Below are 27295 nucleotides of genomic sequence, written 5' to 3'. Positions count from 1 at the left end.
TTTTAAGGAACCTCCATACTGTTCTTCATAGTGGCTGCACCAATTTATATCCCCACCAACAGTGTATGAGGGTTTCCTTTTCTCCACACCCTCCCTAGCATTTATTATTTATAGACTTTTTGATGATGGAGAAATGACTTATTCTTAAGCCTGAAATATTTTGTTGTGCCAGAAAATGAGAAAGTGCTCAAAGAATGGTGCAGACATAGGAGATGCGGTTTTGATTCCTGGGTTGGGAAGATCTCCTGGAAGAGGAACTGTTAAGCCACTTCTGTATTCTTGCTGGGAATATCCCATGGACAGAGGAGCCTAATGGGCTTGCAAAGAGTCGGACATGATTGACCACACACACACACACATTAGAAACACGGGAGCCAGCTCAAAGGGGCTCCTACTGACTCAATCTTGGCAATTTGAGCACTAGAATAAATACTGATAGCAAAACACTACTAATACAATTCACTTGGATCAAATGAATCTATGAGTCTTGCAGACAGAACAAACACCCTATAGTAGAAAGCCAACTAACAAATGTTTATGGAAATGGAACTAGAAGATTAGCGTTTGTCAGCTATCATTCTAATGCCTGAATCGTATTATTCCTGCCAAAAATGTTTAGACTGAATCTAACCAGGGGGAAACAAAGACAACTCAAATTGAAGGACAAAATAACTGACTAGCAGTCTTCAAGACATCATCTTCATGACAGAGAAAGAGAGGAACCATTCCAGACTGAAGGAAATCAAACAGAGAAGTGAGTGGAATACCTCAACACATGATTTGGGATTTTCTTTCCCTCTATCATTGGGACATTTGGTGAAATCTGAGTAAGTTATGTCAATTTGATAATGGTGTTATATCAAAATTAATACACTGATTTTTATAATTGTAGAGTGGTGATGTAAATGAATGTCTTTATTTTTAGGAAAACATGAAGTGAAATATTTAGGGATGAAGGGTCATGGTGTATGCAACTTACACAGAGTAAGTTTAGTTTAGGAGAAAGAGAAGAAAAAAAGAATATAACCAAGGTGATAAAATTTTATCATTTAGAGAATCTGGTGAGAATGGTGAAAAGCCTATGGGAATTATTTATAATTTCCTGTAAACTGAAATATGTCAAAATAAAAACTTGAAAAAAAAAAAAACCCTTGAAAGTGAAATCAACCAATCAAAAAAAAAAAAAAAAGGAGCTTATTAGTGGGAATGTAAAATGGTTCAGTAGCTCTGGAAACCAGTATGGTGATTCTTTAAAAAACTGAAAATAGAATTACCATAGAATCCAGCAATTCCATTCCTGGGTATATATCTAAAAGAATAGACAGCAGGATCACAAAGACATATCTGTACATCTGTGTGAACAACAGCTCTACTCATAGTAACTAAGTGGAAGCAATCCAAATGTCCATGGACAGATGGATGAAGAAAATGCAATATATGTATCATATGACAGAGTATTATTTAGCCTTAAAAAGGAAGAAAATTCTGACCCATGCTACATCTGTCAGAACATGATGAACCTTAAGAACATTATGCTAAGTGAAATAAGGATACAAAGCTGTCTAATTTCACCCTTGTGAGCTATCTAAACCAGTCAACTCATATTAACAAAAAGTAGACTGATGGTTGCTGGGGTTTTGATGAGGGAAAAGAGAGGAACTGTGTAATGGGTATAGAGTTTGTTTTGTAAGGTGAAAAAGTTCTGGATGTCTATTGTACAGCCATGTGAATACACTTAACACTACTGAACTGTACACTTAAAATGGTAAAGATTGTAAATTTATGTGTTTTTTACCACAAGATTTTAGAAAAAAGTTATGATTTACTGATGAAATTATATAATACATGGGAAGGAATAAAGGTTATGGATGAAACAAGACTGACTATATATTGGTAATATTGATGCTCAGGTGTTGGTATGTGGAGTTGTATTAAATCAGTCTTTCTTCTCTTCTGCATGCTTGAAACTTCCCATTAAAAACATTTTAAAAATATCTCCACTTCAGAATTTGTAAGTTGCAATTTAGATTCTGTGAGATTGCCTCATATCTTTACTCAACTGGTGTCTTTTGACCATTGCTGAGTTTCATAATAAAGTGGAGAATTAGAAGACCAGATTGTGTTTGGAAATCTCCAAAGATATTTAGTTCCCTGAGAAGTGAATGGCAACCCACTCCAATATTCTTGCCTGGAGAATCCCAGGACACAGGAGCCTGGCAGGTTATAGTTCATAGGGTCACAAAGAGTCAGAAACGACTGAGCAATTAACAAAGATATTTAGGGAAGTGTCAAGAAACGGAGGCTCTCCAGCACAAAGTGCTATATGACATAGTTCAGACTTTAATGATAATTTTTAATATTCATTCTTAAGAATAAGAGTCATCTATTAACACAGGAGCAAGCATGGCTGCAGAATGATCTGGACCAGTTCAGTTCAGTTCAGTTGTCGCTCAGCTGTGTCCAACTCTTTGCGACTCCATGGGCTGCAGTACACCAGGCCTCCCTGTCCATTGCCAACTCCCAGAGTTTACTCAAACTCATGTCCATTGAGTCCGTGATGCCATCCAACCATCTCATCCTCTGTCATCTCCTCCTCCTGCCTTCAATTTTTCCTAGCATCAGGGTCCTTTCCAATGAGTCAGTTCTTCACATCAGGTGGTTAAAGTACTGGAGTTTCAGCTTCAGCATCAGTCCTTCCAATGGATATTCAGGACTGATTTCCTTTAGGATGGACTGGTTGGAGCTCCTTGCAGTCCAAGGGACTCTTAAGAGTCTTCTCCAACACCACAGTTCAAAAGCATCAATTATTTGGCGCCCAGCTTTCTTTGTAGTCCAACTCTCACATCCATACATGACTACTGAAAGAACCATAGCTTTAACTAGACAGGCCTTTGTTGGCAAAGTAATGTCTCTGCTTTTGAATATGCTGTCTAGATTGGTCATAACTTTCCTTCCAAGGAGCGAGCGTCTTTTAATTTCATGGCTGCAGTCACTATCTGCAGTGATTTTGGAGCCCCTCAAAATAAAGTGTGTCACTGTTTCCATTGTTTCCCCATCTATTTGCCGTGCAGTGATGGGACCAGATGCCATGATCTTAGTTTTCTGAATGTTGAGCTTTAAGCCAGCTTTTTCACTCTCCTGTTTCACTTTCATCAAGAGGCTCTTAGTTCTTCACTTTCTGCCATAAGGGTGGTGTCATCTGCATATCTGAGGTTATTGGTATTTCTCCCGGCAATCTTGATTCCAGCTTGTGCTTCATCCAGTAACTTGTATAAATTAAGCATGTAACTAATTTTGCTGACGGTTACATTAGGAAGGAGCAGGAAGAAAGGAGGAACTAGTTGGGCGGAGTGCCGGCAGAGGCATTGAAGTCTCCAAGAACCAAGCAAGTACATCCACGGGTGATCACAAAGGGCACATAGTGCATTCGGTAGTCCTTCTGCCTCTACAGGACTTCCCTGGTGGCTCAGATGGTAAAGCGTCTGTCTACAATGCAGGAGACCCGGGTTCAATCCCTGGGTCGGGAAGATCCCCTGGAGAAGGAAATGGCAATCCACTCCAGTACTATTGCCTGGAAAATGCCATGGACAGAGGAGCCTGGTAGGCTACAGTCCACGGGGTCGCAAAGAGTCGGACACAGCTGAGCGACGTCACTTCACTTCTGCCTCTACAAAGCCTGGAGTTGACATTTAAGGCTGGTTTGGTAAACTAGGAAACTTTCCAGGTCTTTTCAGCACCTGAGGCTGCAGCTGGGGTAATGAGGAAGAGGAGTGAGATGAGTGATGGTGAGGTGCTGAGCTTGCACCAGGTTGTGCAGCGCCTGAAGTTTCTTTCTTTTCCACACTACTGATAAATGATTATATTTTCATCATAAGAGTGAAACCTACATGAAAGTATTACTGTGCAAAACTGAGATTGCCCTTCAGTTTAACTTTGCTTCCACTTCCGACCCGCTAAGGGAACCCACTGTTAGGGGCGTCTCATCTTTCCTTTCTTTTTTGACCTTCAAATTTCAAATCAGAAAGAAAAAATCCTAAAGATCTGGTGGTGGTTCTTCCCCCGCCGCACCCCCCAAGCCTGTGTTTAAATGTCACAGCACCTATCACTCTGAGAAAATGTCTGACCATTTCCCATCTGCTGGGCTCCTAGATTGTAATCTCCCCATGGCCAGAGCTTGGGTTTTACTATGTTTTGAAGTCTGTTTACTCAGGGTGACCGAGTGGAGGAGTGGTAGGCTGCCTGGATAAGCTGGGTTTGCTTTTCTCAGTTTGGTTCATACTTGCTGCTACTGCTAAGTCACTTCAGTCCTGTCTGACTCTTTGCAACCCTATGGACTATAGCCCGTCAGGGTTCTCTGTCCACGGGATTCTCCAGGCAAGAGTACTGAAGAGGGTTGCCATGTCCTTCTCCAGGGGATCTTCCCGACCCGGGGATTGAACCCGGTTCTCTTGAATTGCAGGCAGATTCTTTACCGCCGTCTGAGCAACCAGGGAAGCAAGGGACATTGAACGGATCCAACCTCCAAGGAGAGACCCCATCAGGTCACACAAACTCTGGTGGCCTGAGCTGAAGCCTCCAAATGAAGGGAAATGCATAAGAAATGTACGGAAACAACATGGCTTTGTGGGGAAGACCCTGGACTTGCAGGAAGGATGCAATATAGCGGTGGGTCTTAATGTTACCTCTCCAAGGCTCCTTCCTGATAACGGGGCTTCATAACACCCGCCGAGCCTTGGAGAAGAAACTTGTGCAGAATGAATCAGGAGGAGCCAGGTTGCGCTGCGACCACCCCCTCGGTGCTCCTGAAATCCGGGCTGCCAGCCTGCGGTGACCCTGTACACGCGATGGTCCCTTGGTCCCATCTGCTTCGCCTCCGGACCCGGCAGGAGCTGCGCCAGTCCTGTGTCCTGGAGACGCGCGCTGGTGGCCGCGAGCGGGTAGCGCGGCCCCGGGCCCCTGGGGCTGCGCCGCCGTCCTGCTGCCGCCCTCCTGTGGCCGCTGAGAGGCGACCTCCGGCCGTCCTGCGGGCCTCCTCCCTCGGCCGGTGACATCACCGCATTCCCGTCCCGGCTCCTCCCGCCTGCAGCCGCAGTGACAGGCGAGCCGGGCCCGGTGGCGGAGAGGAAGTGTGGGGCCGCCGCGCTGAGCCCGTCCCCGCCGAGGCCGAGCGGCTCCCCCCGGGGGGCTCGGGTGACAGTGCCGCGGCCGCCGGGCGCAGCGCGGGGCACGCGCCGGGCAGAGCCGAGCACCAGACGGACGCTTCGGCAGAGACGCGGGGAAAATGGCTGATGACTTTGGCTTCTTCTCGTCGTCGGAGAGCGGGGCCCCCGAAGCGGCCGAGGAGGACCCGGCGGCTGCCTTCTTGGCCCAGCAGGAGAGTGAGATTGCGGGCATAGAGAATGACGAGGGTTTTGGGGCACCTGCCGGCAGCCAGGGGGGCCTCGCGCAGCCGGGACCCGCCAGTGGGGGTGAGTCAGCGCGGTGGCCTGGGTACTGGGGGTTGGGGGGGTGCATCTGGGGCTCTCACCCGGGGTCCTCGGCCTCCGGGCCCTGCGGTAGAGCGAAGAAGGCCTGCTACGGCCAGCCAGAAGCAGGCCTGGGGCTGTATGTGTACCTGAGGGGGACTTGGAGAAGGAAATGGGAGGGGGATCTTGTTGTGTTTCCCATCTGAGGCCCCGCCTGAGGCTGAGGATCTGGTGGCTCCCGGCATAGAAATTCGTCATGACATTTCATTCCCAGCCCAGCTCCGCCACTGCCTGGCTCTGGAATCCAAAGCAGCCCAGCCTTGAGCTTCTCAGTAGGCTGGCTGCCCCAGGCTGAGCCCTGCAGGTGTATACAGGACCTCAGACCTCCCTGACCCTTGGACTTAGCTCCCTCCTTCAGTTGGGAAAGCAGGAGGCACTGGGTGCTCTAAGAACTTACAGACTTGCCTGGAGGATCACCTGCCATCCTGTGGTCACTGTTCTAGGCACTTAACATTCCATCATTTCATGTGCATTATACACCCATTTCAGAGACGGCAGAACCAGGGCTCAAAATGTACGCTACCGAAAGAACTAGTAAGTGGCAGAGTGAGGACTGAACCGTTTCTCTCAGACTCTGAATCCTCTCCCCCTGGCCACAGTGTCTTCCATATGCCAGGCTCTGAGGCAGACACCAGTATGGGGGCAGGGGCACAGAGGGCTTCAGTCAGATGTGATCCTGCCCTCCTGGGTTTGGAGCTTAGTGGTTTTGCAAAGGTGGTCCAAGGCTATTGGGGTTAGCTTCAGGCTTGGGGTTTGGGGCCTGGTCCTTGCAATAGCGTGTTTATCAACAATGTTCCTGCTCTAGTTCTGCCTGAAAGAACAATCTCTTTAAGTTAGAAACTAGCTATCATTTTCATGGGTGCATCCCAAACAGCCCTTGTTTCCTGTTAATGTTGTCATTTTAGTGGGGGTTTATGGGCCTGTCAGAATAAGTGTTAGCTTACATATTTTTAAAAAAATGTTTACAAGTAAAGCTTCTTATAGTTATATTTGTATTCAACATTTACTGAGCACCTACTGTGTGCCAGACACAGTGGGGATACAGATATGAATAAGACAGTTCCTGTGGCTTGAGGGGCTCAAAGCATCTCTGTATCCTCTTCGTGTGAGAAACGTAACAAGCCCTTTGTCACATGTAAGAAACTGGAAGCCCAGAGAGCCTGAGTGTCTTGCCCAAAGTCACACAGCCGTGAGTGACGGATCTGGGACTAGGTCTCAGGCCTCTCAACTCTGGGCTCCACATTCTTTCAAATGCTGTGGCAGTCACCCTGGGAGGTGATGGGATGTGGAGGTGGGAGGATCTTTTGCTACCTAACCAAGTCAGCAGTGGATGTCTTCTGAAGGAGCAGCAGCTTCTAGCACTTTGGCACACCCCAAGGAATTCCTGGAAAATATGGGCCCACATCTTGAGACTACCAGCTTCCCCAGTCAGGTTGGCATGGGAGAGGCCCTGCTGGGAGAGCCCATGTCAGAACCATCTAAGAGAGAAGCAGGGAGAAGTCAGGCAGAGGGCTGCAGATGTGGCCGGGGTTTGAATAGGCTGTGACCTCTCCTAGGATGGTGGGACTCCAGGGATTTATGGCCTGGATGGGAGGTTCCCTCTCCAGCAGGGGTGGTACAGGTTGGCCCCAGACCAGAGGTGGCAGGGAAAGCAGCAGGGACCTGGCCCTCTGGGGGTCTCCCGGACTCACAACCACTAAAGCTGCAAATGTTCAGCTACCCTGCTGAGTAGAGCACAGGGATCTGAGAGGAGTTATGGGATGCAGCTCATTAGGTGGCCAGATAGGATAGAATTGATCTGACCCTCCTAGGTCTAGATGGTGATGAGTACGTAATCCCCCGGAGACTGGTGATAACTGCCAGAAGCCTGAATAAGTTGCAGAAAATGTGCCTTAGGCTGCTGGGAGCTGGACGGAAGCTCCTGCAGCCAGCACCACTCATCACTTCTGAGTCTTGTCTCTTAAATGATGCCCTTGTGCTGAGTGCCCTGACTTTGGGGACAGGGGGTGGTTCCCTGATGGCTCAGTGGTAAAGAATCTTCCTGCAATGCAGGAGATGCGGGTTCAATCCCTAGGTTGGGAAGATCCCCCGGAGGAGTACATGGCAACCCGCTCCAGGATTCTTGCCTGGAGAATCCCATGGACAGAGGAGTCTGGCGGGCTACAGTCCACAGGGTCGCACAGAGTTGGACTCGACTGAGCTCGCAGGCATGCATGTACCTCAGGGGAAGCTGTTTAGAGTGGGCCTGAGTCTGAGCTTCTTTGAGTCCCTCCTCTGGGGCTGGAGTTGCGACCAGCCTGAGCCATGGATACTTTGTTTCCATTCATCAGCCTTGGGTAAGGCCCAGGAGGTTTACATTTTCACACCCAGATTTCTATGTGCCCCACCTGGCTCTGCCCTGGACTTGCCCAGTCACTTCCTGGGCAAGCCCATTTCCCCCTGATGTGACTCAGTAAGCTCCCAGGAATATTCTGGACCCCATCTGTCCCTGTCCCAAAAGGGGATTAGGGATCTGAGGGAAGTCTCACCCACGGCTCATGCCTGGGACTCCTATCTGCTTCACTCCTGTTCTGCCGGCTTTGGACTGTGGGCACGCGATTATTAACGTGCCGTGGGCTGGTCAGAAAGCACTGTGAGGACAGAGACTCATAATTTCATGTGTGGGCGTGTGTGGATTCCCAAAGAGGCTGAAGCCTCATTTCCAAAGGGCAGCACCCATGGGATGGAGAGACTGGGTTGCAGAGACTTCCTAAAGGACAGGGTGGGCCCCTGGCTGCTCCTGCGGTTGAGGGGTCTGAGACTGGGACTGGTCAGGGTGGCGTGTGTGTGGGGGGGCACAACTTCCCCTCTAGAAATGCCAAGTGCACAGACTGGCATCGTGAATGGACCCTGGTAACTTCAGACTCTGGTAGAGATGCCCCTGGAGAAGATGCTGCCACTGATTTAGGGACCAGGCCACGGTGCAGGAGAAACTCCATCTAAATGAGCAGGGAGGACAGCTGATAACTGTTGGTTAAAATCGATCACTGTTTGAAAACAAAATTGATTATAATTTATATCTGCTGGGGATTGTTTCCATGGGGTTAAGGATCCCTCCCTTTAGTCCCCAAGCTGAAAGCACTGTCACTGTGACTCACGGCTCTATCTGGCTGGTGAAGTGTACTTGTCCATCTGGGATGGTCTTGTACAGCCTCCCGCGGCTCCTGGCTAAGAGGCATTGCAGTTTCTGAGAGTCCTCGGGCCTTGCAGATAACAGCGGGCCCCCAAAGATCAGTTCAACTTCCACTTCGCCAATACTGACTGCTCACCCATAGGAGCTAGCTGAATGGAATACAGAGCCTGATAAGGGAATGCATGACCCATGGGAGGTCACAGTAATCATGTAAGAGGGTAGGGGGTGCTATACAGTGTTTGAGGATACTCCGTAGTAGTTGAGACCTTCCATCGGTGCTCAGGGTAAAAGAGGAAGCAGTGGAGGGCTTCCCAGAGGAGGTGACTTGTGAACTGGGCTTTGGAGAATGACTAGATCCCCAAGAGCATTCTTTGGTGAGGGAAGTAGGAAGAAAGGCATGGAATGTGGCATAGTGTGTTTGGGGAAGGCGGAAACCAGAATAGGGTTTGTGGGAAGGACTGGTGGGAAGTGAGGCAGGAAAAATGGGCAGGGCCAGATTGCAAAGGTTCTCATGAGTTATGGTCCGAGGTTCAATGTATTCATTCAACAAATATTTATTGGGGCCCTGTTATAAGTCAGGCACTGTTCTAGGTGCTGGATCCCAGTGATAGACAAAACGAAGTCCCTGCCTTCCTGGAGGGCTTTCAAGTGGAGTAGATAGGTAATTAGCACGTACAAAAATGAACTTATCAGGCTGTGGTAGGTGATACAGACAAAGTACTGACCAGGGGAGGAGAGCAGTGCAGAGGACAAATGTCAGGGATGGTCAGGGAAGGCTTCTAATAAGGAAGCCTTATTTTGAGCAGGGGCTGAAGGGCTTGAGGGAGCAGGAGAGCCTTCCAGGGAGAGGGAACGGCACCTATCAAGTTCCCAAAGAAGGAGAAGACCCTGTTCATTTTAATTAGAAGAGTTACATAGGTAAGTGTATGCTTTTCATCAGCCATGGCGGTTGGTTTGAAAGACGTTTGGGAGAGAGTGAAGATGGAGGCAGGGAGGCCTGTGAGTGGACAAAAGCCATTTAGTCCTTCTTTCTTTAGTGCTTTGATTAATTTGCTATTCAACAAATAGTTTCTGAGTGCCTCCTAAGTCGCAGGTATGGTACCCAGCTCTGGGGAAGATGGTGGGGTGGGTTTGGACACAGGTGTGCCCTCCAGGTGCTCACTGCCACTAGTGGGGCAGACAGACTAAGTAGCTGTGCAGGCAGGCCTGGCGGGGGGCAGAGGGACCCCCAACTTTGAGGGTCCCTGCTGCAGCAGAAGTCACGGGAATTTGTGACTAATCAGGTGTCAGGGCAAGGGACCAGGAGGAGTCATTGTTGAGGTGAGGGCTGCAGCAAATCCTTCTGTGAGGGGCAGGAGGAGGAAAAACAGGCCAGGTGCTGCCTGGTAGGGGCTAATTCCTGCTCTCCCAGGTGAAGCCGTTGCTCAAGGCACCTCAGGGACAAGCGGAGACGCGCAGTCCCTTCTTCCTGAGCCCTCGCAGACCCGCCCTGAGCCTCCAGCTCCTCTGCTGGCTCACTGGGCATAGACTCCATAGGTAATCAGGCCGTTCCTAACTGTGGCTGAGGGGAAATTAATTTCAGGTAAGTGAGGAGCTATTACTGGCTGGCAACCTTGGGTAATCACGTAGCCTCTCTGGGCCTCAGTTTGAGAATCTGTTAAATGGGTTGATAACACACCTTGTGCCTTTCAGCACAAGGCTATGGTGAAAATTAGATGTGATAAAAGCTATGAGAAGGCTTTGTGAACAGTCAAGGTCTGAACCCAGGTTATTTATGCGTACATGATGTCTGCATATGTGGAACTCAGTACACATACATGGATATATACAGAGGTTGCCTTGGTCGCTAATGAAGGACCCTGCTTATTATAAGCTGAGCCATGAGTAATGCTGTCTTTTTGTTCTCTTTCTATCAGGTTCTGAGGACATGGGGACCACGGTCAATGGAGATGTGTTTCAGGTAAGCAAGATTCTGTCCTTGAAGCAGGAGGGACTGACGGCCTGGGTCTCAGTAACTTTTTGGCCCCCATCATGGATAGGAAGAGGGCTTCAAGTTCTGTTCACTGGGATGGGAACATTAAGAAAGTTTTGAAACTTTTTTTTTTTTTTTTTGGTTGTATAGGAGAAGGGGATGAAGAATAAGAACCACACAGATAGGGATCGATGGGGTATGGCCTCAGCTTGCCCATGGTAATGTCGAGCTTGCAGAGGGAGAAAGAAAGTAGCTTACAGTGGCATGGACTAAAGGAAACACAGGGCCCCGCACATGTTTGCCACTGATGGGAGGCTGAACCCAGTGGTCAGCCATGTCTGAGCATTTTCACTGGGTGGGACCCAGTTAAAAGAGATTTCACTTCTCAGAATTTTCCTAAAGAGATAGCTGGACAGAGACACTCAGATTCTTTATATGATTATTTATAGTAGCAGACAAATTGGAAATAACCTAAGTGCCCACTCTTGAGGACCTGGGTAGGTAAATTGGAAAACCATGCAGTTGTTACAAAGAGCAGTCATAGCTTTCTGTATGGACATGAAAAGCTGTCCATAATATAATAAACGGAAAAGCAGCTTGCAGAGTAATATGCACAGTATGGTCCTGTTTTTTATTTTAGAAATACGTTTGCATGAAGATCTGAAAGGATGTGTACCAACTGTTAGCAGTGGTTAACCCCAAGGTTGTGGGAGAAGGGAGGGTAAGGAAAAGCTTTCACTTTCACTGAGTTGTTTTAAAATTCTTTGTAATGATCCTATAACACACACACTTTCTTTCTCACATTCCCCGCCCTGCCCTGCCACCACCACCCAAAAAAACACAGCTAGTAAACACCCACTCCAGTATTCTTGGGTTTCCCTAGTGCCTCACACCATAAAGAATCTGCCTGTAATTCGGGAGACCTGGATTCGATCCCTGGGTTGGAAAGATCCCCTGGAGGAGGGCATGGCTACCCACTCCAGTATTCTTGCCTGGAGAATCCCCATGGACAGAGGAACCTGGCGGGCTATGAGGTCGTAAAGAGTAGGACACGACTGAGCGGCTAAGCACATCAAAGATATTTCTAGTTAAAAATTTCTCTCCACATTCACCTAAGCCCCCTCCTTTCCTACATATACAGATCATATTAAAAGTACTTAAAGAATTTGGAATATAAGTAGTATCCTCAGGACCCCACAGATGCAACAGTCTTCACCAGATGAACTTTAAATCCCACTGGACGGGGTCAAAGACCCTTGACTGCTGCAGGATCTCCTGAACTCTGCCTCGTGGAGGAGCTGGCCTCCTAAATCCCCAGGGAGAACAAACAATAGTTTCTTATGTAAGAGGGATGGGCTGGTACCTTACACAGGGCAACTGGCCAAGTCCCATTTCTGGAAAATTACTCAACTACCGGCAAGCTAGAAAAGTTAGTCCCTAGGACTTTAAGAGCTTTGTGTTTCCTTGGGCCTGCCTGAGAGCTCCAAAAAGCAACACTGATGCCTGTCCAGTTTGGCAGAGCATAGAGACTCAGATTGCCCCTGCCCTGCACATACTCAGAAGGACTTGGCTTGACCCAAAAGGTCTGTGTCCTAAAGTGGCCCTGGAGCTGGAGATATACTTGGGACCATACTACCTAGAACGCCAGCAGCAAGATAATTTTCCTTTTCTACACAGTAGCACAGGAGGCCTTCTCCTGTCCTGCCCCCTGGCCTCACTTTCTATTGAACGAATCTGAGAAACCCTAGGCCTCCTCCCCAATCTCAGTGGGAATTTTTTTCTCACTGCTACCAAGAATAACCCCAGGTATGTTTATTTTTGAATCATTCACGGTAGACCTGGGTTCGATCCCTGAGTTAGGAAGATCCCCTGGAGAAGGGAATGGCTACCCACTCCAGCATTCTGGCCTGGAGAATTCCATGGTCTGTATAGTCCTTGGGGTCGCAAGGAGTCGAACACGACTGAGCAACTTTCACTTCACATCTGTGCCACGCTAGCATCCTTACAGGCAGGGAAGGGGGTCACAGATGAGGCAAGTCACTCAGAAGCTTAGTGGCCAATTTCAGGTTCATCTGTATGTATGTAGTGTATGCTAAGTCGCTTCAGTCGTGTCCGACTCTTTGTGACCCCAGGGACTGTAGCCCACCAGGCTCCTCTGTCCATGGAGTTCTCCAGGCAAGAGTACTCGAGTGGGTTGCCATGTCCTTCTCCAGGGGATCTTTCCGACCCAAGGATCGAACCCGCGTCTCTTACATCTCCTGCTTTGGCAGGCAGGTTCTTTACCACTAGCACCACCTGGGAAGCCCTCTGATGCTGCTGCTAAGTTCATCTAAATCTCCTGATCTGGTGCCCTTGCTCCACCCCCGTGTTTCTGGACCAGGCAGGCCACAAGGGCCAGCTTGCAGGTGGGAAGCCCCTGCAGATTTCTCTTAGGATGGAGCACAGAGCAGGGTCTGACTTTCAAGGATCCTGGACGGAACTTTCCTGCTACCTTACTTGATCTTTTCTGGAAGCCTGTGGGCCGCTGGGAGCTTCCCTCGTGGCTCAGCTGTAACGAATCTGCATGCAGTGCAGGAGCCACAGGAGACGTGGGTTTGATCCCTGGGTCAGGAAGATCCCCTGGAGGAGGGCATGACAACCCACTGCAGTGTTCTTGCCTGGAGTGTCCCTGGACAGAGGAGTCCATACGGTTGGAAAGAATCTGATACGACTGAAGCGACTTGGCACGTGACATGCACGTGAGCCACTGCAGGGTCCAGCTATGAACCTGATCCCCAACAAGGCCTAAGGATAAGCCTGCCCAAACCTATTCTAATTCTTTCTGCTGCTGCCAGGGGCAGGGAGAGAAGGCCCCGGCAGGACTCCCTCCTCCTACACAAGCTCTCTTCCTTCCCCCACCCACGTGGCCATCACCCCCACTGAGCTACTTAGAGGAATCGACAGCTCAGCTCAGCTCAGCTTAGCTTTAGCTGGTCAATCCCCAGGATCAGCCGTGCCTCATCCTTGTGGCTCCCCATGGTGTCACAGCACGTGCTGGGCCAGCCTGGCCTCCGGAAGCCCTCGTGGTGGTCTCCAGTGTCCAGTGGAGGGGTCCCTTGGGAGAGGGGTGCCACCAGAGAGCTGGGCCGACACAAGCCCAGCCCTGATTGTAGCCTCCTGCCTTTTGGTCCCAGTCATTCCCGGATGCCTTCCCTTTTGAGCTTGGGAGGGGCTCCAAACATTCCTGCAGCCGGGGTTGAGCCCTCCCAGACTACGGGCTACAGTGGTTGCAGGGCAGTTATCACATTCAGGCCCTACTTCACACCTGGAGTGGGATGTTGTCACTCCCATTTGACAGGTGACAACATTTGACAGGTGACGACACCTAAGGAGAACAAGGAGGGAACTTCTTAAAGGTCGCACCTCCAGTGAGTGGCAGGAGGGGACTTGAAGCCCAAGTCCCTCTGATGCTGTGTCCCAGGCTCTCCCCATGCCCTCCACATCGCTTTGCAGGCAGCCCCTCATCCCTTCATTTAGTCAGCTCACATTCTGAGTGCCATGCGCTGTGCTCAAGGCCTTGGACGTAGAGGCAAATCCAATGGCTGCTGGTTCTCAAAGAGCTCAAGTGCAGGACAGCAGGGGCTCAGGTGTGGGGCTGGTCTCAAGAGCTAGGAGTCTGAGTTCTTATTATACATCGAAATGCAAGTATCAGTCACTCAGTTGTGTACGGCCCTTTGTGACCCCATGGACTGTAGCCCACCAGGCTCCTCTGTCCATGCGGATTTTCTAGGCAAGAATACTGGAGGAGGTTGCCATGCCCTTCTCCAGGAGATCTTTCTGACCCAGACTGAGGCGCTGTGGTGAAGTCTGGATGCAGTCAGACAATCTGGGCTTCATTTCTGTTTTTTCCTAGCTGGACGACCTTGGACTAGTCGCTGCTTTGAGTTGGATTTGTCATTTGTAAAATGGGGATGAGAAGCCCTCCCTTGCTGTCCCCACAGGTCTGTTGAGAAGAGTCCTCTGTAGCCTTAGAAGCTTCTTATCCCTGAGCTAGCCACTAAGTGAGCCAAGAGGGTATGAAGGCAAGTGTGAGAGAGACAGGGAGTGGGCCTTGGGAGTGGGAGGACAGGGCACGGTCTCTAATCTTGGGATGCTAGACGTGTTAGGGAGGAAAAAATCACGTGACACAGAAGTGACTTTGGCCCCTGTTGGCTATGTGTTACACCCAGGAATTCAGTTTGAATTCTGGCTCTGCCAGTTGCTGGCTGGGTGACCTTGGGACTTTGAAGCTAGACTTTTTCCTACCTGTAAAACAAAGATAATAAAACCCACCATGAAGGTTTGTGAAGGCCAAAGAGAACCATTTAACTGAAGGTTCTTTGCATGTTTTTAAGCACTCTAACCTGTGAGTCTTAATTTTAGGGCAGTCTTGAAGGAGATGGTGGGGCTTCCCAGGTGTCTCAGTGGTGAAGAACCTGCCTGCCAATGCAGGAGACACAGAAGATGCTGGTTCAACCCCTGGGTTGGGAAGATCCCCTGGAGTAGGAAATGGCAACCCACTTGAGTATTCTTGCCTGGAAAATTCCATGGATAGAGGAGCCTGTCAGGCTACCGTCCATGGGGTTGCCAAGAGTCGGCTACGACTGAGCACGCACACACTTCTAAAGGAGATGGTGAGTCCTGAAGGACACCACGGAATGACTTCTGACCCTCCAGCCCACCTCTCTCAACCCATCTCATCCACACGTGGCAGCATGTCTGTACTCACATTTTCCCAAAGGCACCAGCCTCACGTGGTCCTTACGCTGCCAATTCTTGGTCTGAAATGCCCTTCCCCCGTCTCTTCCCAGCCTACTCTGCTCCTAGGCTAGAAAGGTCATGCCCTCCCTTGTCCCCCCTCTTTTCATGACCCATGTTATGCACGTACCCCAAGTCATGGTCTTCATTTGTGAGGAACTCCCTCTGCCAAGCTCCTGGATGATGGGCCAACTTGTTCATCTCTGTCCCCAAGCATGAACATATGTTAATTCATTCAAGAGATGTTCTTGAGCTCCTCTTACAGCCAGGCCCTCCTTGTCCTAGGTTCTGTACAGAGATAGTCTCTGTCTGCATGGAACTCATTTACTGGGGAGGGGTGGGGGGCAGATAGTAAAGAAAGTCGGAAAGTTAGTTGCTTAGTCATGTTCAACTCTTTGCAACCCAAGGACTATAGCTCACCAGGCTCCTCTGTCCATGGGATTTCCCAGGCAAGACATACTGGAGTGGGTCACCATTCCCTTCTCAAGGGGATCTTCCTGACCCAGAGATCAAACCCAGGTCTCCTGCATTGCAGGCAGATAGATTCTTTACTGTCTGAGCCACTAAGGAAGCCAGTCTTTTAAGATATCATGAGTACCAAGAAGAAATAAAATGTAGCACCTGGATAAACACATAGACACCAAAGTAACTGCACTTGTCTGCAGATGGGACATTCTATAGGATTGGGTAGAGGTCCTGGTAGCCTGGCCTCAGGACAGGGTTTTTCCCAGAACTGGACAGGGTGGGGCTCACCCTACCTCGGTGATCAACTTGTGTTGTCGAGATTAGGGCCCTGGAAAGGCGCCTTGAGATGTCATGAGAGACTCTCTGAATTGAAATATAATGTTGGGCAGGAAGGAGGAATAAGGGCAGTGCCCCAGCTGCCCCACCCAAGGGTGGGTCTGATCCAAGGAGCCAGGCAGCACTGCCCCGCCCTCGGCCTGCCCTTCTCTCTCCCCAGGGAGATGCAGCTCTTACGTCCATCTGCGTGCTCCTTCACCTTGCTGCCCACAGCCCCCCTGGACAGACACCCAGCACTTCCTCTGAACTGGCACATGCTGGTCCCAGGGGGGATCTTCATCCACACGGCCACTGCTTGTTAAGCACCAGCTGTGTGGGCACCATTGGACAGACGCTGTTGGGTGGGGAGAAGACATTAACCAACACTGGGATTCATGACAGTTTGATGAGTGCTTGAGCAACAGAGCAGTGAAAGGAGGGACAGGTTCATAGGGCTGTAAACAAGGTTCTGCCCTGCTGACAGGGATCTTGCAGTCCAGCCAGGAGACACACTTGGTAGAAGAGAGGAAGGGCTGTGAGATCTGCTTGAGGGTTGAGGGTTTGGAAATAGCCCAGAGCTGGTGACTTCTGAGCTAGTAACTCGTGGGATGGAACATTTCATCAGCTGGAGGAAGGAGGGGAGACAATTGCAGGCCGAAAGCAAGAGACAAAGGCGGGTCAGCGTGGATGTGGGATGGGTGGAGACAGGAATGCACGGGCCGACAGAGCGCCAGAGTGGGAGTGCCGAGAGACGGGCTGGATCGTAAAAAAGCTCTGGCTCTTCGAGAACAGAGGGACTCCCCAGCCTGTCTGGGCTGAGCTCTCAGCCCGCCATGCTTGGAGTCCCCTACCCTGGCAGGCAGCCTGGAGAGTTGGGCAAAGCCCCGGCCTGGAAGTCAGAGGAGGCCTGGACTCTGGCCCAGGTTCAGCCACTACACTGTGCCCTCTCTCCTGGCCCCAGTTTCTGTCCCCTATAAGATGACAATGAATAATAATAATAATTCTAGCTATCATTTACTGAGCCATCACTCCCTGCCGGGCACTCTTGTAAATTTCTTACAAGTACTGTTGCATCAAATCCTCACCCCAGCTCTTAGAGGCAGTTTTAGTATCATCTTCATTGCAGATGAGAAAACTGAGGTCAGGCAAGGTTGAGTGACACACATGGAGCAGGCAGTAGAGATGGGATCTGACCCCAGATCATCTGGCCCCCAAGTCTGAGCTTCCCATCACTGCACGACCTTAGCTAAGCCCACCTTGCCTATCTCAGGACTGTTCACTGCTCTGTGCCAGGCACTGTGCTGGGTGCTGGGGACACAGCAGGGAACAGGGCAGGCAAATCCCTGCTGTCACAAATGTGACGTTCTGATAGAGGAGACAGACAATGGACAAGTAACTGTATTATAAAGTGAGGCCATCTGGGGCTGTGTGTTATTGGGTGAATAAAACTAACAGTGCTCAGTTGTGTCCAACTCTTTGCGACACCATGGACTATAGCCTGGCAGGCTCCTCTATCCATGGGATTCTCCAGGCAAGAATACTGGAGTGAGTTGCCATTTCCTCCTTCAGGGGCTCTTTCCCACCTAGGGATCCAACCTGACTCTCCTGTGGCTCCTGCATTGGCAGATTCTTTACACCTGAGCCACGTGGGAAGCCCGCAACTAACAGAGTGGAACTTTAATGATAGAAACACAGGGAACCCTCTGTGTGCCAAGAAGCATTTGAAGTTCGACACTTTTACAACTCATTCCATCTTCATATTAACCCTATGGAGTGGGTGCTATTTTGTAGCCTGTTTTATGATGAGGAAAGTCAGGCACAGAGAGGTTGAGTAACTTGCCCGGGGTCACAGAGGGGGAAGGGTGGCTAGTGGAGGGCACAGCAAGTGCAAAGGCAGGGTACAGTCACAGGAGACAGTGGGTATGACGTGGTTTGAGACGTGAGGGGTTTAAATAAAACCGATGTGTAGGGTTTTGTTGCTTTATAGAAATGACAACACTTTGACCCAGAAGTGGCTAAAGAATAAAGAGAAATTAGTGGCCTCTGTAACTGGAAAGGAGTAGTCAAGGAGCTGAGACAGAAGGGCCGGTGGACAGGCTGGGTGCACTGCTGTCTGTCTATGTCCTAGGAGGCCAACGGTCCCGCAGATGGCTATGCCGCGATCGCCCAGGCGGACAGGCTGACACAGGAACCCGAGAGCATCCGCAAGTGGAGAGAGGAGCAGCGGAAACGGCTGCAGGAGCTGGGTGAGGACAGGGCTGAGGCTGTGAGCCGGGCTGGGCCCCCTGCGTTGGGGCTTCCCGCTGGGGTGGTGGTTTGGGACCATCACCATGACGGGTGGGAAGCCTTAGAGTACCTGGGGCTTCTTAGTGTGGGAACTGGCTGAGGACGGGTCTGAGGGGAGAAGCCCCCAGGGCCGCTGTGCCTCCCCTTCCTCCTGGAAAGCTGCTGCTTATTCACTTGTTGGGGGTTGCAGATGCTGCCTCCAAAGTGATGGAGCAGGAATGGCGGGAGAAGGCCAAGAAGGACCTAGAGGAATGGAACCAGCGCCAGAGTGAGCAAGTTGAGAAGAACAAGATCAACAACCGGTGAGCAGAGCTATCAGGGCGTGAGGGGGCGGTGGGGACATGAGAGGAGCCATGGTGTGGGGGACTGTCACAAGGATGGGTGATTTAGTGGCAAGAACACGGAGGAAGGAGAAGCCAGACCCCCAGGGCTGTTTCCTCAGTGACCTGTGGAGCTCAGCACCCTGAACGCTGCAGAGCTGGTGACTGTAAGCTCTCATCTCCTCCCCATGACAGAGAAAAGCAAGTCTATCAGTCGATGGACGAGATCCTAGGACCCACTGGAATGTAAGCCAGATGACCCTGGAGCCCAGGGGCCGAGAGCTGGACCGTGGGCCCTGTGGCCATGGTTAGCATCTCAGAGAACACAGGCCTGGCTGGGAGGGAAGAACCAAGCCATATGCAGGGTTTTCCTGCTTACTGAAGAGACAACACTTCGACTTAGAAGTGGCTGAAGAGTAAAGGGAAATTCGTGGCCTATGTAACTGGAAAGGCCAGGGGGAAGCAGGCAGGCACAGTGGGCTTGGGCTGAAACAAAGTCTGTCAGTGCTCACTTTTACTGTCTCTCGGCCCTGCTTTCCTTCCCCCCACCTTCACTCTTGGGCACACACCCCAGGGATGGGGCCCAAGGTGGCTGCCGGCAGCTCCAGGCTCCTGCTCTATTTTCTTGGCAACTCCAGAGAAAGTAAGCCTCTCGCCCCCAGCAGCTTCAGCTGGTCTGGTGTGGGCTCACGTGCTGGTCCCAGGCCCACTGACTGTCCCAGGAGCAGAGACTCTCTGATGGATCCAGATTGGGTCTCATTTCTTGGGTTGTCTGTGGGGTCCAGTCCCACACAAACCACAGGGACTGGGCGGGGGCAACTGATGCTTTACAGGACAATCAGGATGCCCCTCCCGGAAGAAGAAGCACAAGTGTTGAGCAGGAAAGACAGTGGAGACCTACCAGAGAACCCCTTGCAGAAACGGTCTCTGCCCAGAGAGCGCCCGGCAGCCCCTGCCTTTGAGGCTGTGCCCTTGAAGGCACCAGACCCGCCAGGAAGGGGAAGCCTGGCTCTGGGAAGCCTCCAAGCTTCCATTCAACAAGTTGCTGCCTGCCAGTCCCTGGGCTGGGCCCTGGGGAGGCGGAAATGAGAAAGACTGCATCTGTGTTCTCAAAGAGCTCAGCAGTGGGCACACATATGCTGGGCTGGTCTCGGGAGCAGGGCCTCTGCAGGAAGGCTGTGGAAGCAAGGGATGTGGGTAGGGGAGGGGGCCTCCAGGTCTGGGGACCTGGGCTTTGGAGGACAACTAAGAGACCAGGGCACAGCAAGATGTGAAAGGAAGGCCATTGTCCTTTCTTTCTTTCCATCCAAGAAAGGCTTGGGCAGCAGGGAGAGAGGTGGGAGGTAGGGCCGGAGTGAGGGCCCACGTGTGCAGGGCCTCGAATGTGAGGGTTGGGAAGACATGGGCTATGGGAGCCACTGAAGATTTGTCAACAGGAGTAACAGGATAAGCGCTGAGTTTTAGGAAGGGTCCCCTCCTCTGGTGGGTGGAGGATCCCTGCTCTCCTCTCTGGGCTATGGAGAGTTGCTGAGCCTTCCAGAACTGTGCTTCCTAACATGTCTCCAGCTGGAGGTACTAATGCTGATTTCTCTTTCTCTTTAACCTTCTGCCTGTCTGTCCATCTTGCCCTGCTGTTCTCCCCTCACCTAACCCCCTTCCCCCAAGGATCGCTGACAAAGCATTCTACCAGCAGCCAGATGCTGATATCATCGGCTACGTGTACGTGTCTCCTTTGCTGGGGCCCCTGTGTGTGGCTGGCAGTTTCTTGAGTCTCTCACTGGTGGGGTATGAATGAGTGTGGCTGGGCCCAGGGCAGTGATCAGAGAAGGAGGTGAGCCTGCAGGGCGGACACAGGCAGCAGCCTTCACCTCCATCCCCGCAGCAAATGTGTACTGAGCATCTTTGAGACAGATTTGCTAAATCCAAGCAGAGACAAGGAAAGAATGCTGGCCATCCTCAGGTGAGACAGGCAAAGGGCCAAGCAGCCCAACTCCCCCGGCCCTGAGATGGCTCTTGGGGATGGGAGGTGGGAGGTGGGGTGAGTCTTTCGTTGAATGAAACAAGCATGGAGTGCCTGGTGCTGGAGGCATAAAGCATGCTCTGCTATCCCCCACCTCCTGCCTGAGTGCACTGTTCCTCTCAGAGCTCCAGCCTGAATTTGGCTGTGAGCCCCTGTTGAGACCCCCATTGGCCTGTCTCATGTTCCTGGTTTGGGGTCTAGCTGGTCCTGTGCCTAATTCAGACGAGAGATTTCTTCTTATAGTTAGCTGGCTGGTGTGTTGGGAATTGTGAAGCTGAAGGAGAAAAAAAAGCAGTGATGAGTGTCTGATGACTGCCTCGTGCGTATGTGCCAAATATTTGCTGTTCCTCACTCTGGGTGCGCCCTTGGCAGCCCTCTTATGCTATCTGGGCTAACCCTCCTCTCACAGAACCTGGGACACACGGAAATAACAGCCTTCCACTCCTTCCTCTGCCCACTCTCCTATTTGTCCAGTACTTATTGGTGCTTACCCAATCCCAGTCTCCGGGTCAAACACGAATAAGATGCACACAGTCCATCCCCTTAAGTTGCTCACGGTTGGAGGTGTGTTGTGATAAGAGCTGCTCACAAGGACACACAGGGCTCCCACAGAGCCACCCTCTGTGGGGGAAGCTTCAAAGATGCGGGACCACCGCTGGCCCTTAAAGCATGAGATGGAGTCTGCTGTGTGGCGAGGGTAAGAAGAGAAGGGTGTCCTCGATGGGAAAAGCTGCTGGGGCAAAGGCTATGAGAGGGGAAATACCTAGTGGCTGGGGTGGGGGTATGGGGGAGTGGGGAGAAAATCAGTTTGGAGCCAGTTGAAGAAAGCCTGTAGTGTGATGTTTAAAAGCTCAGACCTGATCCTGAAGGTAGCAGAGAGACATGGGAGGTTTCAAGCAGGAGAGTGGGGATGGCAGAAGGGCATTGATGCTGGAGAACACCACAGGGGGTTCGTTGCTCCTGTTGTGCCTGAAGACGTGACCCAAGGAGCACCCAAGGGAATCCCGAAGAGAGGAAGAGTCTAGACCAGCGCTTCTCAGACCTGCATGTATCTATGAATCACCAGAGGCTCTTGTCAAAATGGAGATTCTGACTCAGAAGGACTGAAGTGAGGCCATGATTCTGCATTGCCAACAAGCTCCATTGTGATGCGGCGCTGCTGGACCTTGAACCTCACTTTGAGAGCAAAGTGAGAGGGGAGCCTCTTCACCCGGATAGCTCAGTGGGTAAAGAATCAACCTGCAATGCAGGAGACCCCTGTTTGATTCCTGGGTTGGGAAGATCCCCTGGAGAAGGGAAAGGCTACCACTCCGGTATTCTGGCCTGGACAATTCCATGGACTGTATAGTCCATGGGGTCGCAAAGAGTTGGACACAACTGAGCGACTTTCACTTCACTTCACTTTTTGACCTGGAAGAGAGAGCTTCAAAGATCACTCCCCTCAGCCCTGCTGGTCAGCCAGCTCCACTCAAAACCTTACATTTTCCCAAGCCCACACATACATGTTGTGTTGCTGGGTTCTCAGACCAGTGAGATAAATCAGCAAAGAGGAGACACTGCTTCTCACTTTATAGATTAGGAAATGAGCACCCAGCAGGGAAGCAAGATCACTAGGAAGAGGCTGGGTCACCTGATCCAGGGCCAGCTCATCCTGCATCCCTTCGGATCACCTGGAGAGTGATCCCCCGCCATCAGCTAGTGCCTGGCACTTGGCAGAAATGGTCCTGCTTGCGATGCAAGAGAGGCTGCCAAGGAGAGAGGGGCTTTAAGGACACTTGCTGGTCAAACAGAACACAGACCCAGCCCTCCGCACCCCAGAATCCCTTATTGTCTTTCTCTTAATGACTCCCACATTTAGGTTTTGTCCACAAAACTGCATTTATTATACTTTATTTCCCCATTGTTCTTTCATCAGTGGCTTCTGTAACTGTCAGCCAGAACTTCTGACCACTTTCCATCCTAACCTGATTCTAACCAAAAGCAAAGACTCCAGTGGAGCATTCTGAGAGAATAGTCATTCTGTGCTAAAAAGAGTTCTGTAGTAAAATACGGGTGACTTGTCTTGAAGATCCTCTTTAATTGATTCTTTTACACATCTTTGACCACAACCTTTTCTGAAGAACACTCATGAGGCAATGAGTCCAGAGAACCCTGAGGCAATGGCAAATCAGAGATTTCAGTTAGGTGGTTAGTAAATGTCCTGCCCAGTTTTGGAAAGTGTTGAAAATAGCTGAGGTATTACATTGATTCCTCCAAGGGCCTTTAGGTGTCAGGAGCCCCGGTTTGGGAACTTTTTCTCCTTGTTTTTTTCGATTGGAGTATAATTGCTTTACAATGTTGTGTTCGTTTCTGCTGTACAAGGCAGTAAATCAGCTATATGGTGGTTCTGGGAAAACTGGAAAGCTGCATGTGAAAGAATGAAATTAGAATACCACCTAATATCATACACAAAAATAAACTCAATGGATTAAAGACCTAAAGGCAAGACCAGATACTATAAATAGAATACTCTTTGACATAAATCATGGTACTGATTTTTTTGGATTGGTCTCCTAGAGTAATGGAAATGAAAGCAAAAATATGGGACCCAGTTTGGGAACTCTTGATGGAGAGGTGATGAACAGAGAGTGCTGGGGCAGGGGTAGGCTACTTGAGCTTTGGTGGCAAAGGAAGACCTTTCTCAGGAGGTAAGGCTTGCACTCAGATCTGAATGACAAGAAACAAGCTGTGAGCGGGTCTGAGGGAAGACCTCAAAAAAGGCCCTGAGGCAGGACCCAACAAGGGTTCCTCTGATGGCTAAGCTGTTCCTGGGGGCCTGAGGCCAGAGGTCATGGAGCTGGGGAGGAGATGTCTTGGTGAAGTACCCCATAGTAGGCTGGGCAAAACAGCCTTGCTCCATGGGAGCAGAGCATCACTGCTTTGGGGAAGAGGTAGACCACTCTGAAACCTGTCCTGTCTCTACCTGCAGGGCATCTGAGGAGGCTTTTGTGAAGGAATCCAAGGAGGAGACCCCGGGCACAGAGTGGGAGAAGGTGGCCCAGCTGTGTGACTTCAACCCCAAGAGCAGCAAGCAGTGCAAAGACGTGTCCCGCCTGCGCTCGGTGCTCATGTCCCTGAAGCAGACACCGCTGTCCCGCTAGGAGTCTGCCAGCCGCATGGCCGGCAAGCAGGGGCCGGGCCGGGCAGAGGAGGAGCAGCTGCTTCGGCCAGGGGGCGGAAATGCCTCCCACAGCTGCTACACAGCCTATTCCGTTCCTCCCCATCTCCCGGGGCCGGGAAGGGGAACCCTCACCCCCTCACCCGTCATTCCCTCACGGCCCAAGGGCCCAGCCCCTCACACCTCCTCTCAGTCCACAAAATTGTGACTGTCCTTCCTGATGTATTTTTTTTTTCTTGGCTTAAAGGGTGTGTTGTTAACTCTTTTTACACTTATTTATTATCATTCTCATTTCTCTGGAAGCCACAACTGGTGTCAGGGCTTGGTTTGTGCTTAGAACCTCCCCAGCTTCATGGACTAGAGAGGAGGTAAGGCTGTTTCCCTGGTAACCCAGGAGCTCCCAGCGGGAAGTGAGGGAACCCATCTATGTCTGCTGCCTCCAGCTCCAGGAGGAGACAACCAACCTCTTACAGGATGCATTTGCAACTTCAATCCTTTCTGATCGAACAAGCCTGTGAGATAAGGATTTGGGAGAAATAATCAGTGACTATACCTTCTCTCCCTTCAACAGAGGTTGCGCACAGGTTACATTCAAGCCATTGTGATCTGAAGTGTTTAATTGCCAAGCTTATTAGTTTCCCAGAACTGCCATAACCACACTGTCTGGGTTAGAACAACAGAATTTATCATCTCACTGTTCTGGAGGTCATTAAGTCTGAAACCATGGTGTCACCATCCCTCTAAAGGCCCTAGGGAAGGAGCTGTGTTCCTTGGCTTGGACATACATTATTACAATCCTGAGTTTATCATCACATCCCTTGTTCTCTATACATGTCTACTTTTGTGTCCAGACTTCTCTTTTGTATAAGCACACCAGTCATACTGGATTAGGGTCCACCCTACTGACCTCATTTTAAGTTGATTACCTCTGAAAAGACCCTATTATCAAATAAGATCACCTTCTGAAGTACTGGGGTTAGGACTTTGAACTAACCTTTTTTTTTGGTGGGGTTTGGAGGGGGAGGAACAGCAACAAGTTAACAATAGTAGCCATCCTCTCTAGAAGTGCCATAGCCCTCACCACTTCATGTCTGTTCCGTGTGGAGACCAAGGGTCACCACAGTGTACTGCTTTACACTTAGAATCTCTCTTACAGCTGAAAGACCTTGATGGGGGGCAAGAAGCTTTGCTGGTCTTAGTCATACAGCTGGTGTTGAAACTGATGGAGCCATGGATGGAAGGAAACGGAATCCGAGTCAACACTTTAGGGATGACTGCAGTTCAGGAACACCTGTTTGAGACTTTACATGAGTGAGAAACTCATGAGGTGCCTCTCTTCTTGAGTTTGCTCAGATCTCCAGCCTCCTTTTCTCCTTAACCATAAAACACTAGGTACTGCCACAAATCATTGGCAAGCTTTGGGATTACCCTGTGTGCTGTTTCTGTTACATCAGGCTGTCTCTAAGCCTCAGTTTCCTGTTCTGTAACATGCATCAGGAACCAGGCTGAGATGGTCTAGATCAGCCTTGAGTGTTCTCAGGAGGTGGTACTGGAGTCAGGAAGAGAAGTGGAGGGCAGAAGCCTGGCAGGCCTCATAGGAAGGAAGGTTTTCTAGTTAAAAGTTTGAAAATTGTTGGAAAGATCAGTTCCCACTCCCGAGCCTGGCCCCACATATAACATCACTGTAGAGACTGGCTTGTTCAGTCCCTAAGTCATGTCAGACTCTGTGCTATCCCATGAATATAGCAAGCCAGGTTTCCTTGTCTTTCATTATCTCCTAGAGTTTGCACAAATTTGACTATCGAATCAGTGATGCCATTCAACCATCTCATCCTCTATCACCCTCTTCTCCTCCTGCCCTCAATCTTTCCCAGCATCAGGGTCTTTACCAATGAGTTGGCTCTTTGCATCAGGTGGCCAAAGTATTGAAGATTCAGCATCAGTCCTTCCAGTGAATATTCAGGGTTGATTTCCTTTAAAATTGACTGGCTTGATCTCCCTGCTGTCCAAGGGACTCTCAAGACTGCCTACTTTTAATAAATACCTTGAGGTGACTGTTGTCAGGAAAGTTTGAGAATCAGTAGACTACTCGATAAGACCCTGCAGTCTTTAGTCTGTTTTCTCCTAAAACCAAAGACCAAAAACCATGGCGGTGGGACTGGGAATGAATTCACTAAACTACAAGTGAATCAAAGTTTATTAGATAGAAGTGGCCAAGGTGCAGCACAAACAAGTAGGCAACACGCAAACTGAACCGAACCTGAGATTCCGGGGGAAAAAAAAATCTGTCGTTTACACAATTGGCCACTTCCACCCGCACTGATACAGGGCTTGTTAGGAGAAATGAGGGAGTTATTTCAGTGGTAGGACCGGTGGTTCCGAAACGCTGTATACACCATCTCCGTGAAGCTTTCAAGGTGAGGCCACCGGCTCAAGGTCGAGATTTCAGAGTGGATGCAGCCAGACCCACCAAGATGGCTACGATCGTGAAGCCCTGGGCAGCGATCCGGGTACGCATCATGAGCTGGGAGCGCTGGCTCTGTCCCCGGTGGAAGCAGTAGAGGCCGTAGGTAAGGGCGGCCGCAGTGCCCAGGCAGCCTGAAGAGGCGACAAAGCAGGTGGAAAGCGCCAGGTCCGGCTCTAGAGGGCCCCTCCCCTCTTTCGTCTTCCCTCTCCAGGGTCAAGATATCCTTAAACAGGAGCTGAGGAGAGCGCGCTGTGGGTTGGGGCCGAGGTGGGAGGGGTGGGCAGAAGGAGGGTCGGGGCAGGGAGGGGTCCTCGGAGTCAGAGTCCGCCGCGTCCCAGCGCCCCCAGTCCAGTCCAGCTCCTACTCCAATCACGTTCACCCCTCACCGCCCGGCCCCTTCTCACTCCGGTCACCCCGCTGGGGTCCCGATCCTCCCCTATTTCATTCCCTCTGCATCACTACCCTCTTGGTCTACAGTTCCTACAGCTCCCACTTGCTTACCTATGGGTACCAATGGGTTCTCGCGGGTCTTGCGAATAAACTTTTCCTTGAAGCCTTCCGAAGTGCTGTATACACTGGGGCTAAAGCCTTCAATGACTGGGGGCTGCGATGGTTCAAAGGGCGCCTCCGGAGTGACACGGCCAGGAGTCTCCATGTTAAGCAACAGCAGTAGGCGAAAATTCGGACGCTAAGCCCCGCCTCCTGATGAGGTCATTAAAGGGGGGCAGGGAAAAGGGCTTTGCTGAACGTTTTACGCAGGCGCGTTCGCTCATGGCATTCTGGGAGTTATAGTAACCAGCCTGTGTCGCTGAGAAGAAGA

At 50.6% G+C, this 27295-nt stretch overlaps 2 protein-coding genes across 3 annotated transcripts; one reads left to right on the top strand and one right to left on the bottom strand.

Moving 5' to 3' along the window:
- Positions 1-5115: 5115 nt before the first annotated feature.
- Positions 5116-24268, top strand: CLTB (clathrin light chain B). Of its 2 annotated transcripts, XM_052643720.1 has the most exons (6): positions 5116-5468; positions 10614-10657; positions 18354-18471; positions 18702-18813; positions 20497-20550; positions 23820-24268. In XM_052643720.1, the coding sequence occupies exons 1-6, from the start codon at positions 5282-5284 to the stop codon at positions 23989-23991; spliced, it is 687 nt and encodes a 228-aa protein (XP_052499680.1). In that variant the 5' UTR covers positions 5116-5281; the 3' UTR covers positions 23992-24268. The 2 variants fall into 2 exon arrangements, with proteins under 2 accessions (XP_052499680.1, XP_052499681.1); XM_052643721.1 differs by lacking the exon at positions 20497-20550 and having other exon boundaries at positions 5122-5468.
- A 1919-nt stretch (positions 24269-26187) lies between these two features.
- HIGD2A (HIG1 hypoxia inducible domain family member 2A) lies at positions 26188-27177 on the bottom strand. Its single transcript, XM_052643723.1, has 2 exons — positions 26977-27177; positions 26188-26606 (listed from the first exon to the last, which is right to left on the bottom strand). The coding sequence occupies exons 1-2, from the start codon at positions 27128-27130 to the stop codon at positions 26440-26442; spliced, it is 321 nt and encodes a 106-aa protein (XP_052499683.1). The 5' UTR covers positions 27131-27177; the 3' UTR covers positions 26188-26439.
- Between the last annotated feature and the right edge of the window lie 118 nt (positions 27178-27295).

Source organism: Budorcas taxicolor, chromosome 7 (assembly GCF_023091745.1).
Source record: "Budorcas taxicolor isolate Tak-1 chromosome 7, Takin1.1, whole genome shotgun sequence".
NCBI classification, from domain to species: domain Eukaryota; kingdom Metazoa; phylum Chordata; class Mammalia; order Artiodactyla; family Bovidae; genus Budorcas; species Budorcas taxicolor.
Note: the sequence above shows the minus strand (reverse complement) of the source record. Positions and strands in the feature narration are given on the sequence as shown.